Source organism: Artibeus jamaicensis, unplaced genomic scaffold, assembly GCF_021234435.1.
Source record: "Artibeus jamaicensis isolate MK-2021 breed Jamaican fruit bat unplaced genomic scaffold, CSHL_Jam_final contig_332, whole genome shotgun sequence".
In the NCBI taxonomy this organism is placed as follows: domain Eukaryota; kingdom Metazoa; phylum Chordata; class Mammalia; order Chiroptera; family Phyllostomidae; genus Artibeus; species Artibeus jamaicensis.
In genome coordinates this window covers 30,928,776-30,942,083 of record NW_026521788.1, presented here as the reverse complement: position 1 = coordinate 30,942,083, position 13,308 = coordinate 30,928,776, and the positions used below count along the sequence as shown (strand labels likewise).

Genomic DNA, 13,308 nt, shown 5'->3' with positions numbered 1-13,308 from the left:
ACCCTCTTCCTTCTATCCCATGACCCTCTTTCTCTAAGTCTATAGCACTTGTATGGTTCTGGTTTTAGGTAAGTCACTCAGTTTCAAATTTCCACCTTTCTAGGAAGCCTGTTCATTTGCTTTATGGGTTGAATGTTCCTTGTTATCTGAGACTGTGGGCCCTTCAAAGTTGTGTCAATGGAATTAGGAAACTCAGTCCTTAGAGGAGTCTTCTTTACAATGGTCCCCCTTAGTGCCTGGCAGGTTCCTTTACAATAGGAACCTGAGAGGGCTGCTGAGCAGGGCATGAGGACTTGAGTACACAGGACTGATGACTTTTGAGAAGTCAAAACACCAATTACAAAGCATAGTCAAGAAAAAGTGGTCAAGTTCCTGCTTTACTCCAGGAAAGAAGCAAATCTTTTGAGTCATTTGATAAAACTAAGTGTTTTAAAGAGGGGATGTAAATTTTGGGGAGGGTAGGAATCAAAGTCAAGTCAGGGACTTGAAAAAGGTCACTTGATTAGGCTTTGGCAATACTAACTGACAGCGCTGGAAACCCAGGCGTGGAGGAGCCATGGACTGGTCTGGTATCTGTGTCATTCACGGTCTCTGCTTCTCTCCTTACTCTCTCAGTGGATCCTTCTGTGTACCCAAGCCTGGGTTGCATTTTAGAGACAAGCAGGTGAATCAAACAAAGCTCCTGTCCTAGAAAAGAAAGAACACTAAAAAGGTAGTCACGGATGTTCACTCTAGCTGTAGAGGAATCAAGACGGCTGTTTATAGGACATGATGCTGGAGGATTCAGTTTTTCCATTAATGTCTATTCAGCATTAACTCTGTTTCCAGACACTCTTCTAGGTGGAAATACAGCAGCTGAAGAAGACTTCTGTTATGTTCTAAAGGAATCATATAGTCAATCATTTGCAACCAAATAAAGATTATTTTACATAGAGATAAATTACAAGCTAAGTGGAGAATTATAATTTCACAATAGAGGGGCTACTTAAAGTTAAATGGCTAGGGAAAATCCCTTTCCCCAAAGATAATATTTAAGTTGAAATCTGAATGAACACAAACAATTCTGCAAAGATAGAGAAAAGAGTTCTAGGCCAGAACAGCCAATGCAAATGCCACATTCAGCTTTGAATGTAAGTTACCTACAGATACTTCTCCTTGTACATAACCCTGTGACATTCCCAAGGAAGACACTTGATAGATGTTCTGAATGAGAAGGTTGCAATGAGGTGGGTCAGTGTCGTCACTAAACACACATGGAAGGGTGAAGTAGTTAGAACAGATGCAGAGGTATGTGCCTGTGTGTGCACATATACATATACGATCACACACATAAGCATGTGTTTGTTTGGTAGAATGTCAATGCATGTCTCATATAAATAATATCTGCAGAGAAATATCCTGAAAATCTGTGATTCTAGAGGATTGGTTGCTGAGCTATAGAAATGGATGCATGGGAAGGGGCAGTAAAAGGAAAAGTTTCAGGTTTAAAATAGAGAGCTGCCCAGTGCTAGGCTGGAAAGCTCGCCAGCAGCCCTGGAAAACTGCCCAGCATACAGCAGTTCTAAGGACTGTTGTCTATTAACCTGGGTTGAAGGTCAGTCCACTGTCCCTGATCACCAGGTTAAGTGGACCTGACATTGTTGAGGCATCTGCCAGAAGCCTGGGCTGGAAGACAGCTTCCCTACCACAGCCTTCATGCTCTGAAGAGTCCCTAGTAAGTCATTTCTGGAGTCAGCGGTAGAGTCCAGGGCCAGGAGTCTGGCCACTTGACCTTTTACTGGTAAGATTGAGGCCGGAACTTTGGTGTGGTTGTCAGGCCCACTCAGGGCCTCTGTATCTCTGATCTGTGGCATTTATGTTCTTCTTGGATCCACCTGACCATCTGCAAACTGAAAGGTGGTCTTTTCAGCCAAAGGAAAGAATGAAAGTAGAGTGTGTTTAAGCTTGACCTTGGCCTCCAGTATAATCAAGGAAGGGGAGAAAAGATAGAAATAGGAAAGGTGAAGAAGAAGGTGATAAGGGCTCCTTCTAACTCACTACTTCTCAGAGTCCTGGAGGAAAAGAATGCATAGGGGAGCCGACAGGGTAGACATGGGCACATGAGTAGTTACCAGCAACATTAGGATTAGCAGTGAGAGAGGAGCAGAGGGAGAGGCCCATGGGGGGCTGAGCTGCCAAGGCTTCCTGGAAAAGGAGCCAGACCAAGGAGAGATCTGGGGGAATCTGGTATCTGGTTGGGGGTGCAGAGCTAGGTAGGCCTCTGGGCAACATGCAGAGAATCCTGGCAGGAGAAGAAGAAGGAGCTGAAATACTACCAGGCCCAGTGTGACCAAAAATTTTAGGAGCCTGGGTTCTGGCTGGAAAAAAAAAGTTCTCACAGTAGAAAATTTCAAACCAAGTAAAAAAATAAAATTTGAGTCTCACGTCGCAACATTGAATGATCAAAGAACGTTCCTTTTGAGGGTCAGAGCACTATCTCAGGGTACTCTGGATCCTAAGCACCCAGAAAGGGCCCATCACTAAATAGACTTTAGACAAAATATTGACAGGTTCTGGGGAAACAGCTGTGGTTCTGAGGGTAGGTGGAGCCCTGAAGTGTAAAATAGGGATTTTTATGTGAAATGGAAGAAGGGATGTCATAAACGAGCTCCCACCAAGAAATGGACCCTGTGGAGCCTCACTTCACCTACAATAGTTTGAGTCTAGCTTTAGGGTACATAGAAAGGGGAAGAAGAGGGAAACTGAGGCTCACTTGCTCTTCAAAAAATGGAGTTGAGAGAGGAGCCAAAGCTCACACAAGCAATGAGCTTGCCCTTGTGGGAGGCCACCAGGAACAGAGCTAGTTTGTCATGCCCAGGCCCCATAGCCTCTCATGCATAGGAACTTCCTAGCCTTATACCCTGTACCCACAGGAGCACTTGAGGCCCGGGGAGAACAGGCTCCTCTTATACAGTCCTCTTGCATCTACCTTTCCTTTACCACTGAACTAATTCTAACACATTTTACTTGTCTGTCTCTTCAGTAGCCTGGGAGTAACTCAGAGCCAAGGGTTGTGATGTCCCCTCTGGGTGTGCTGTCCTGACCACAGGGTCCAACATACCAGAGGTGGTAGCGAATGTTGACTAAACAAGATAAGATGAAATTATTTTCCTTGATTTGCTCCACTACCAGGTAAGGACCATGTTCCAGTTTTTATCACTTCCTGTCCTTCTGTGTGTGGTGACAGTGTCCTGCTCAGAAATAAAATCCTGTGAGGATGCCCAGAAGACCTGTTCAGTGATTACATGTGGCATCCCAGTCACCAATGGCACTCCAGGCAGAGATGGGCGAGATGGACCCAAAGGAGAGAAAGGAGAACCAGGTACAGCAAGCAGACTGGTCTGACTTCTTAAATCTCTACTCCCAAGAGGACACTGTTCCCTGTGAGGGATCTAGCACAGAGCCATGAGCAGGCTCACTTTCCATTATGATGGGTGATGAATAACAGAGTAATTCCTGTACAATTTCATTCTCTTCAAAACAAAAATGCTTCTGTGGTTCTCCTGGATCCTGCCTTTCCACACAGGAATTGATGAGGTGTGGTTGCCCCTAACGAGGGGTATCTGCCTGCCTGGGTAGCTGGTCCTGGGATGCAGGAGGGTCTTTTGTTTTCAGGTCACCACTACTGTACTGGTGGTTTCTGCACTCATGTGAATCTAGGGCAGGGCTTTTGATGGAAGAGAATGAGCAACAGCCACAGAGTCACATTTCTTTCATCTTCCAACAGGGCAAGGGCTCAGAGGCTTGCAGGGCCCTCCGGGGAAAATGGGGCCTCCAGGAATTCCAGGAGCTCCTGGCTTAGCAGGACTCAAGGGCCAAAAAGGAGATCGTGGAGGCAGTTCAGGTAAGGACCTCATCCCAGCATGGTGTGGGCTAAGGGGACCCAGGGCCCTGGGAACTTGAGGGCCAGGTGGGAGGTGACCCTTCTCTTGCTGCCCCACTGGCAGATGCTCACCTCTGCTTCCTGACCCAGCACTCTCATTCCTCCCATCTTACTTGGGGCCTGAAGGGATTCCCATGGGTGCCTGAGTACAGACTTCCCACCCCTGTCAGCCACCCCCTGAGCAGGCCATTGTAGAAGATGGACCTCTGTACTTCATCAACTGGAACAGTGCAATGTGAGGCTCCAGGATGTAAGGGAAGAAATGGGTCTTCTGGGGTGTTCAGCTTAAGACTATTGTCACAAGAGTTGCAGGAAAATGGACTGCTTCATAACAGCCCTGCTTCAATACAGTAATAAAGCAACTAAATAAAGTAATTCAGAGTGAAATAAAGTAATTAGTAACAACAAAAAAAGACGACCATATATTAATATTTGCCCATAGGCCTATCACTATAATAAAAATATTAAAGAGTTTGCATGGTATAACAAATAACAGAGAATGATGAAGAAAAAATTTCAAAAAGAAGAATGAGTTAGGTTTTATTTTTTAATTCTCACCCAGGCATATGTTCATTTATTTTAGGGAGACAGGAAAAGATAGAGAGGGAGAGAGAGAGAAACATAGATGTGACAGAGAAATATCAATCAGTTGCCTCCTGAAAAGGTCCTGAACAGGGACACAAACCACAGCCTAGGTATGTGCCCTGATTGTGAATGAAACCCGCACACTATGGTGTAGGAGACAACACTCCAACAGACTGAGCCGCCTGGCCAGGGAAGCACTTTTGGGGTAAATAACTGTAGTATTATAATATTTACGTACTTTGTGAAGAAAAGGATCCAGAGCAATTGTTTAAAAGTTGTTACTATTAGTAGTAGTTTCAGATGTATAATTTATAAGAGTTCTGAATTATATCTGCAAATGCAGGAATACAGTTTTTTTTTCATTCTTTTATTTTCTTATTTTGTGGAATAAGCATAACTTCTTAATGAGCTTCCAAATACTCTTCTTTCCAATTTAAGGTCTTTTTCTCAATAGATACCCTCTCCCTATTGCCTTGCAGTTGCTGAGACTACACTGGCTGACTTAGAGAGAGAGATAAGGCAACTGAAGTCCCAACTGTACCACATGAAAAAACGTAAGCCTTCTTTCTGCACACACTGTATTCCTCACTCTTGCCTTTTTCTTCAGACGGCTCTAGGATTTCAGGAGGGCGGAAGGGAGTTAACATATCTGGATACTTATTACACACCAAGGCCTGGGCTAGGTTTGCATTTTCTCATTATATGGTTTCATCCAATCCTCTCGCCAATGCTATTTGTGGGAATTATACTTATATTATTTATAGATGAGAGAAAACAGGCCCAGGAATCATAAATAATTCATTCAACAGCACACAGCAGGGAAGCAGCAAAGGAAAGATTGCATGGAGGTTGGCTGACTCAGGAATCTTTGCTCCTTCCTCAGCATCCACTGTACACAGACAGCTGTCTATGCCTCTTTCTTATTCTGGTGTCCAAGCATGACATTAGGCCAAGTGTGTTTTTCTATGTTCCCCTGCACCAGCCCAGTTTGTAACACATGGAGTGTCTCAAGGTTAGGATATGCCAGGAGAAACCAGTCTTTCTGCCAGGGCCTTGCTCCACCACTGAGGAGCTCTTCCTTCCTGGGACCTGACCTCAGTTAGTCAGGAGGTTGAGTACAGGCTGTTTTCCAGAGACCTCAGTACCCAGTCAAGGGCCCTTGTGCCTACTGTCCTGGGCTGGGCTCCAAGTCAAGCCAACCCCTCCCTCCTTTGTGATTTCAGTGCAAACATTCTCCTTGGGCAAAAAATCTGGAAAGAAGCTCTATGTGACCAATGGTGAAAAGATGCCTTTTTCCAAGGTGAAGGCTCTGTGCACTGAGCTCCAGGCCACTGTGGCCACCCCCAAGAATGCTGCAGAGAATGAGGCCATCCAGCATGTGGCTGAGGACAGTCTCTTCCTGGGCATCACAGATGAAGTGACCGAAGGCCAGTTTGTGTATGTGACAGGAGGGAGACTGACCTACAGCAACTGGAAGAAAGATGAGCCTAATGACCATGGCTCAGGGGAGGACTGTGTGGTCCTTCGAACCGATGGACTGTGGAATGATGTCTCCTGTTCTTCCTCCTACCTGGCTGTCTGTGAATTCCCAGCCTGAAGAGGCATTCCTCAACCCATCCTTGGCTCTCTGCAGAGCTCTCTGCTGCCCTACAAGAGAATTCAGTGATGGTTTTCTAATGCCCAGAGTTGACTCATTCCTTCATGGGGTTGGGAGAAAAAGGAAGTGATGTATTTGATTGTGGGATGAGGAAGTGAAAAGTGGCCAAAAGTGAGACATGATTGTTTCTGGTCCCATTCGGGGCAAAGGACACCCTCTGTCCTGCCTAAGAGCACAGCTTTGGGTCAGAGTCAACCATGGAAAGGGCCCAGGCTAGCCTTCTCCTTTCCACTGAGAACACTGCAGACCCCCACAGGAACCAATGCAGGGCCACATCAGTGTCAGAGTCAGCAGCAGATCTCAGCCTCCAGGAGTTCCAATTCCTTTTTATCCAAGTGCTGCCACTATTGATGCCAAACTCTCCTGCCCCTGGTTCCTTCCCATGGCAAGCCCAGCCCTATTTATGACTCAGGTACTGTCTTTAGTTGTTTGTGAGCTGCACCAGAACACCCTTCACCATCAGAATGTGTCACCTGGCAGAATGCAATTACAATCGTAGAACTTCCAAACCTGTAGAGAATTTTTATAAGAGTTTATTTGAACCAAACAAAGGATACTTAAAGCAAGACAACAGACAGAGAAAATGATTCTCAGAATGACACTTTACAGGTTCTTTTATGCATTTGGAATTAAGGAAGGAAGGTAAGGATGATTACACGAAGGTATGAAAGCAAGGTGGGAAATGGATCACAAGATAGTTAACAGGATTAGGTGTCCTCTTGAGGGTCTTTTCTCCTGAGGGGTCTGAAAACAGGCATTTGAAAGGTGTGTTAACCTAAATGCCTAGAAACAATGGACACAGCTTGCTTAAGATAAAGGTAAACCTTTTACTAAAAAAGTTACAGGCCTCAGCGTGGCTACTCACCATGGCCTTTCCCCTTAGAAATATATGATTACAACACCCTGTGAAGTTACTTTCCACAGAATACTTTCTTCCACACCAACACAGGGCACAATTATTTGTCTCAGGAATCTCCTCTTCCTGCCCAAGTGGCTGTAACCTCCTTATGGTCACTAGGGTGGTCTTGAGGGGAAAAAGACAGTCTTTCCTTCCTGCATATTCTAGGAAATCAATTTGACATTGTGGTGCATGCAGCATCATCACTGGGGAGGCCAGTGGTCAGGCAGACTCCTGACTACCCCCTTCACAGGGCACTATTGGTCTCAGGCTCTCTGTGTTCAGCACCTCCTTCCTTCTGTGACATCCTCATGCCATTATAGGTCAGTGGTGGAGGTTTATTGGTAGAGAGAGGAGGAAAAACTCTCCCAAAGTGAGATTCACACCCTGTGGGTCACCCAGTCAGCAACTCAAACCTCCCTCTGAGCAGGATTCTGACACTGTTGGCCCACAGTCCAGCTCATGACCCTGCATGGGTTTTAGCAATCTCTGCTTGGGTGGGCTGAGACTCTGCAGAGCCCATGCAGCACACTGTGGGGAGAGTGGATCACAGCTCCAATTCTATGCCATTCACAATACGAGATTTGGAAAATGGGCCCTTCATGAAATATTTTTGTTAATATTTGTTTTCATTTTATTTTTCTCTGTATCTCATCTACCAGGAAGAGCACTTCATACTTACTAAGTGCTTCATGAGTATTTGTGGAGTGGGTACACCAAAAAAATCCCCAAATGGATGAGGGATAGGATAGCCAGGAGTGCACATAGGAAGAGCTCTCTTCCAGGTGCCCTCCTTCTGCAGGACTGTCGGGGCCGGGCTGACAATTAGATTGGGACATGTAGAAGGCATCCTATACAGGGTGAGGGTGATAGGACCTGTGCCCTTCTCCTCCAGCATACCTAAAGTGTCATGTCACTGAATTTTTAACCCCACAAGTCTCTTTTTTTAACCACTGCACTTGGGGTCAAGACAAAAAAGTTTGTTATGCAGAGCAGAACAATTCACTAGTTTCAATTAAAATCTAGACTATTGACTTCTGGCCAAGATGGAGGCATAGGTAGACATACTGTGCCTTCTCACACAACCAAAATAAGGGCAACAATTAAGAAACAAAATAACAGCCAGAACTGACAGAAAATTGAACTGTATGGAAGTCCGACAAGCAAGGAGTTAAAATAGACACATTCATCCAGACCAGTAGAAGAGGCAGAGTGGATTGGCCAGGCAGAGAGGGGTCACGGTAAAAAAAAAAAAAACAGTGGCTTATGAACCCGGGTGGGCAAGGCAGCAGCTGACAGACCTGGGCATTCAAGACTGCAGTGGGCAAACCCTAGGCATGCAGACAGTGGCTGCCAGACCCCAGGCTCAGGGTGGCAGCAGCAGATCCAGCGAGGCAGCAGATTGTGGGGGGCACAGTGCACAAGGCAGCTGGCAGACCAGGACTGCATAAACCAGGAGAAACTGGGGAATAAGCATACCGCACAACCCAGGGTCCCTGTGGAAGGGATATAAAGCCTCAAACCCTGATCGAAAACACCTGTTCAGGTAGAGGTGCCAGGAGAAACTCCCAGCCTCACAGGAGAGTTTGTTGGAGATATCCACAGGGTCCTAGAATGTACACAAACCCACCCACACAGGAATAAGCACCAGAAATGCCCAGTTTGATTGGGGGAAGCTGAGGAAGGAACTGAAATCTCTCAGAGACTACAGCAAGCACCACTATACCCTCTCAGACCCCTGACCACATACTAGGTCACAACACAGCCACTGAGTTGCCCTGCCCTGGTGAACACCTAAGGCTCTGCCCCTCTTACATAACAGGTGCATTAAGACAAAAAAATGGCCCAAATGGAAGAACAGATCAAAGCTCCACAGCAAATACAACTTAGTGCTGAAGAGATAGCCAACCTATCAGATGCACAGTTCAAAGCACTGGTGATCAGGATGCTCACAGAGTTGGTTGAATTTGCTCACAAATTAGATTTTTAAAAAATGAAAGCTATGCTATGTGAAATGAAGGAAAATGCACAGGGAATCAATAGTGATGGGAAGGAAACTGGGACTCAAATCAATGTAATGGACCAGAAGGAAGAAAAGAACAACCAAACAGAAAAAAAATGAAGAAACAAGAATTCAAAAACATGAGGAGAGGCTTAGGAGCCTCCAGGACATCTTTAAACGTTCCAACATACAAATTATAAAGGTGCCAGAAGGGAAAGAGGAAGAGCAACAACTGGAGAAGTTATTTGAAAAGATAATAAAGGAGAGCAGATGGTGGCTAGGTAAGAGGGAGCAGATTCTACTTCCCCCTATACAAAGGGGAGAAACATAGCCAATCTAGAGAGGAACAGAGCAAAGAGCCAACAGTACCACAGCATATATGAAAATAGGAGATCAAAAGTGTAGCGGGCATTGAAAATCCAGACAGCAAGGAGAGTGCTTCAGGACAATAAGGGTCCAGGGATCAGCACAGGGACCAGGGAGGCTTCAGCCCCAGGCCAAGAGCCCACTGGGCCAGCCACAGGGCTCTTGGGAGAGAGCTGGGTTGGCGCTCCCTCCCCAGCCAAGCAGAGTTTGAGCAGCATTGGGAGAGACCCGGTTGCTTGAAGTCGCAGAGAAGGGAGTAAGGACAGAATGACAAACACACAGGGGCTGTGAGCATGCACGCTTAGCCCTGGGAAGAGCATGCATCCAAGTGCGTGCAACCAGAGTTAGCCTGGCCAGACACACGCACCTGCAATGCAGGGAGAGAGAGCTTTGTGGAACACCCAGAGACCACTCTGGAGACCCTGAGACGACATCTGTAACTCTGCCCCTCAGCCTGCTGTAGCCACCCAGAGCAGAAAAACCTGTTTGGGTAGTTGGAAACCAACAAGAGGTTTTTTCCTTTGTTTTTGTTTTTTGTTTGTTTGTTTGTTTGTTTTAAGTAATTTTTAATTTTTTATTATTTATATTTCAATTCCCTTTGCTTCTCTTTCCTCCTTTCTTCTTTTCTTCCTTTCTTTCCAATTTCATATCTTCTACCTTCCTTAGTCTCCTTTTTGTTTTTAAATACCCAGAAATGAGACCAAAAAACCCAGAACTGTGAAAAGACCAGAGATGGACCCAAAGAGGGGGCATCGCAACAGCTGAGACAGAAAGACAAATTTCATTTTGCTATTAAAGAGAACCTGCAAGCCATTGCATATTTGTATTATTATTTTTCATTATTCTTACATCTTTTACTTGAATATTTTTCTATTCCTTTTCTTTCTGTTTAGTACTCTTTGCTTGACTGGTTATATTGTATTGTTTGATAGGTTTCCTCTGTCCTCTCATTCATAGTGTATTGCTAATTTACTGTTCTTTACTTCACCTGTGTTACATTAGTACACTACTGAAGGTCTAATATTCCCTATTCTTGGTATCTGGATCTCATAGATTCTGTCATATCACTGTTGCTCTAATATTATTGTAAATAATAGCTATTCCATACTATTGTAAATACTACACAACACCCCTCCCAGATCTTAGCCCACTTCATGGTTTCCTGCACTATATTACTATAATGGTTGACTCTATTCTCTCACACACTACACCTATTTACTACCCTTTACTCTCACCTTACCTCAGAATCTGACCTCCCACAACCTCACTGCTTTCTAGATCCAACTCACAATCCTTCCCTCCCCACCAAGAGTCTTATCTTCTTTCTATCCCTTCTAAAAAGTGGATAGTTGGGAGGAATATCACAGTTAACACTATACATAGCCAAAGGATCTCCTATCTCTTTCTTACCAGCTACTACTGTAAATAACATAGAATACTCTCTTGGTGTCTTAAACCCTTTTACCTTACCCCTCCAACTGATCACAAAAAAGAGTAGGTAGAAGCAGTGAACACCAGGATACCCAAAGAAAATTGCAGCACTGAATCTCACAGGTATTCTACCATAGAAGTTCACACCATAAACCTAGGGAGCCGGAACAGATCAATTTAAGAAGCAGAGGCTAACAATTAGAGTCTCACAAAGAATGTGAAGACAAAGAAACAATTCCCAAATGAAAGGGAAAAAGGAAACCTCAGAAAGAATGCTAAATGGAATAGAGGCAAGTCAACTATCAGATATTGGATTCAAAGCACTAGTTATCAGGAAGCTCAATGAGCTCACAGAGAATTACCAGAAACTATAGGGAAATTACAATGAACTCGCTGAAAACTATATCAATATAAAAAAGGAAATAGAAATTATCAACAAGGGCTGAGAGGAAATGAAGAATACAATTACTGAACTGAAGAACACAGTAGAAGGAATCAAAAGCAGGATCAATTAAGGAGACAATTGGATCAAAGAGCTGGAAAACAAGGTAGAAAAAAACACCCAGAAAGAGCAAGAAAAGGAAAAGAGGCTCGGAAAGAATGAAGATGGTTTAAGAGAAATGCAAGACAATATGAAAAATAATAGTATCCGAATAATAGGGATACCAGAAGGAGAAGAAGAGCAAGGGATAAAAACCTATTTGAAAAAGTAATGATGGGTGGACTTCCGCCAAGATGAAGGTGTAGGTGGAAACACTTTAGCTTCTCACACAACCAAATCTAAAAACAATAAAGTTTTAGCAACAATAAACACAGCTCAGTCACAAAAAAAATTGAACAATACAGAGTCCGACAACAACAAACCACTCAGCTAGACCCGTAAGAGGGGCAGAGCCAGCCACGAAGGAGGTCGGGCAAAAAAGATCCCCCAACCCAGGCAGCCAAGGGCGAATCCCAGGTGTGGGGCAGCAACAGGGTGGACCCAGTGAAGGCACAAGGCAGCTGGCTGATCACAGTCACACATTTGCGCACAGATAAACCAGCAAAGGAGTGAGCAGTGAGACAGATCGTGAAGGCCCCAGCAGTGGGAAGGAGCAGAGAGGACTGCCATTGCTCCCTCTCTGACCCCGCCCCCACATACAGCATCACAAACCAGAGACCTGGGTAGCCTCATCCTGGTGAACAACTAAGGCTCCTCTCCTCATACGTAACAGGCATGGACAGATCAAAACATGGCTCGATAACAACTTAGAGCCCCAGAGCCCATAAATCTAAGCAAACAAAAAATTGGCAACCTATCAGAGGCACAGTTCAAAACACTGGTGATGAGGATGCTCACATAACTGGTTGATTTTAGCCACAAATTAGAGGAACACATGAAGGCTAAACTACCTGAAATGAAGGGAAATGCACAGGAAACCAATAGTGATGGAAAGTAAACTGGGACTCAAATCAAGGGAGCGGACCAGAAGGAGGAAAAAAATGACCAAACAGAAAAGGATGAAGAAACAAGAATTCAAAAAAATTAGGAGAGGCTTAGAAACCTTCAGGACATCTTTAAATGTTCCAATATCTGAATTATAGGGGTACCAGAAGAGAAAGAGGAACAGCCACAAGTGGAAAGCTTATTTGAACAAATAATAAAGGAGAACTTTCCCATTCTGACAAAGGCAATAGACTTCCAGGAAATCCAGGAAGCTCAGAGAGTCCTAAACAAGTTGGACCCAAGAAGGAACACACCAAGGCACATCATCATTATATTAGCCAAGATTAAAATGAAGGAGAGAATCCTAGAAGCAGCAAGAGATAAGGGGACAGTCACCTACAAAGGAGTCCCCATCAGGCTGTCAGCGGATTTCTCAAAAGAGACCTTACAGGTAAGAAGGGGCCGGAAAGTATTCCAAATCATGAAAATCAAAGACCTACAACCAAGATTGCTCTATCCAGCAAAGTTTTCATTTAGAATGGAAGGGCAGATAAAGTGCTCCTCAGATAAGGTCAAATTCAAGGAGTTCATCATCACCAAGCCCTTATTATATGAAATGTTAAAGGGACTTATCTAAGAATAAGAAGATAAAAAATATGAACAGTGAAAGAACAGCAAACTCAGTTATTAACAACCACACCCAAAACAAAAGCAAACTAAAAGGACAGCTAGATCAGGAGCAAACCATAGAAATGAAGATCACAAGAAGGGTTAGCAACATGGAAGTGAGAGGAGGAGAAGGGGGGAGAAGGTACAGAAAATAAGTAGCATAGACGGTAGATAGAAAATAGATAGGGGGGAGGGTAAGAATAGTAGGGTAAATATAGAATCTAAAGAACTTGAGACATGTGGTCGTAAACTAAAGGGGGGGGAGTGGAGGAGGGTGTGCAGGGTGGAAGGGAATGAAGGGGGAGAATAGAACAACTGTAATGGCATAATCAATAAAAATTTTTTAATTTTA

General features: G+C 44.4%; 1 protein-coding gene across 2 annotated transcripts; it reads left to right on the top strand.

Annotated features, from left to right (window-relative positions):
- Window positions 1–1,611: 1,611 nt before the first annotated feature.
- Window positions 1,612–6,184, top strand: LOC119064189 (mannose-binding protein A-like). Of its 2 annotated transcripts, none has more exons than XM_037165766.2 (5): window positions 1,612–1,714; window positions 3,172–3,361; window positions 3,767–3,883; window positions 4,987–5,061; window positions 5,731–6,184. In XM_037165766.2, exons 2-5 carry the CDS (start codon window positions 3,181–3,183, stop codon window positions 6,102–6,104), a joined length of 747 nt encoding a protein of 248 aa, XP_037021661.2. In that variant the 5' UTR covers window positions 1,612–1,714; window positions 3,172–3,180; the 3' UTR covers window positions 6,105–6,184. The 2 variants fall into 2 exon arrangements, with proteins under 2 accessions (XP_037021661.2, XP_037021660.2); XM_037165765.2 differs by having other exon boundaries at window positions 1,614–1,780.
- The last annotated feature ends 7,124 nt before the right edge of the window (window positions 6,185–13,308 follow it).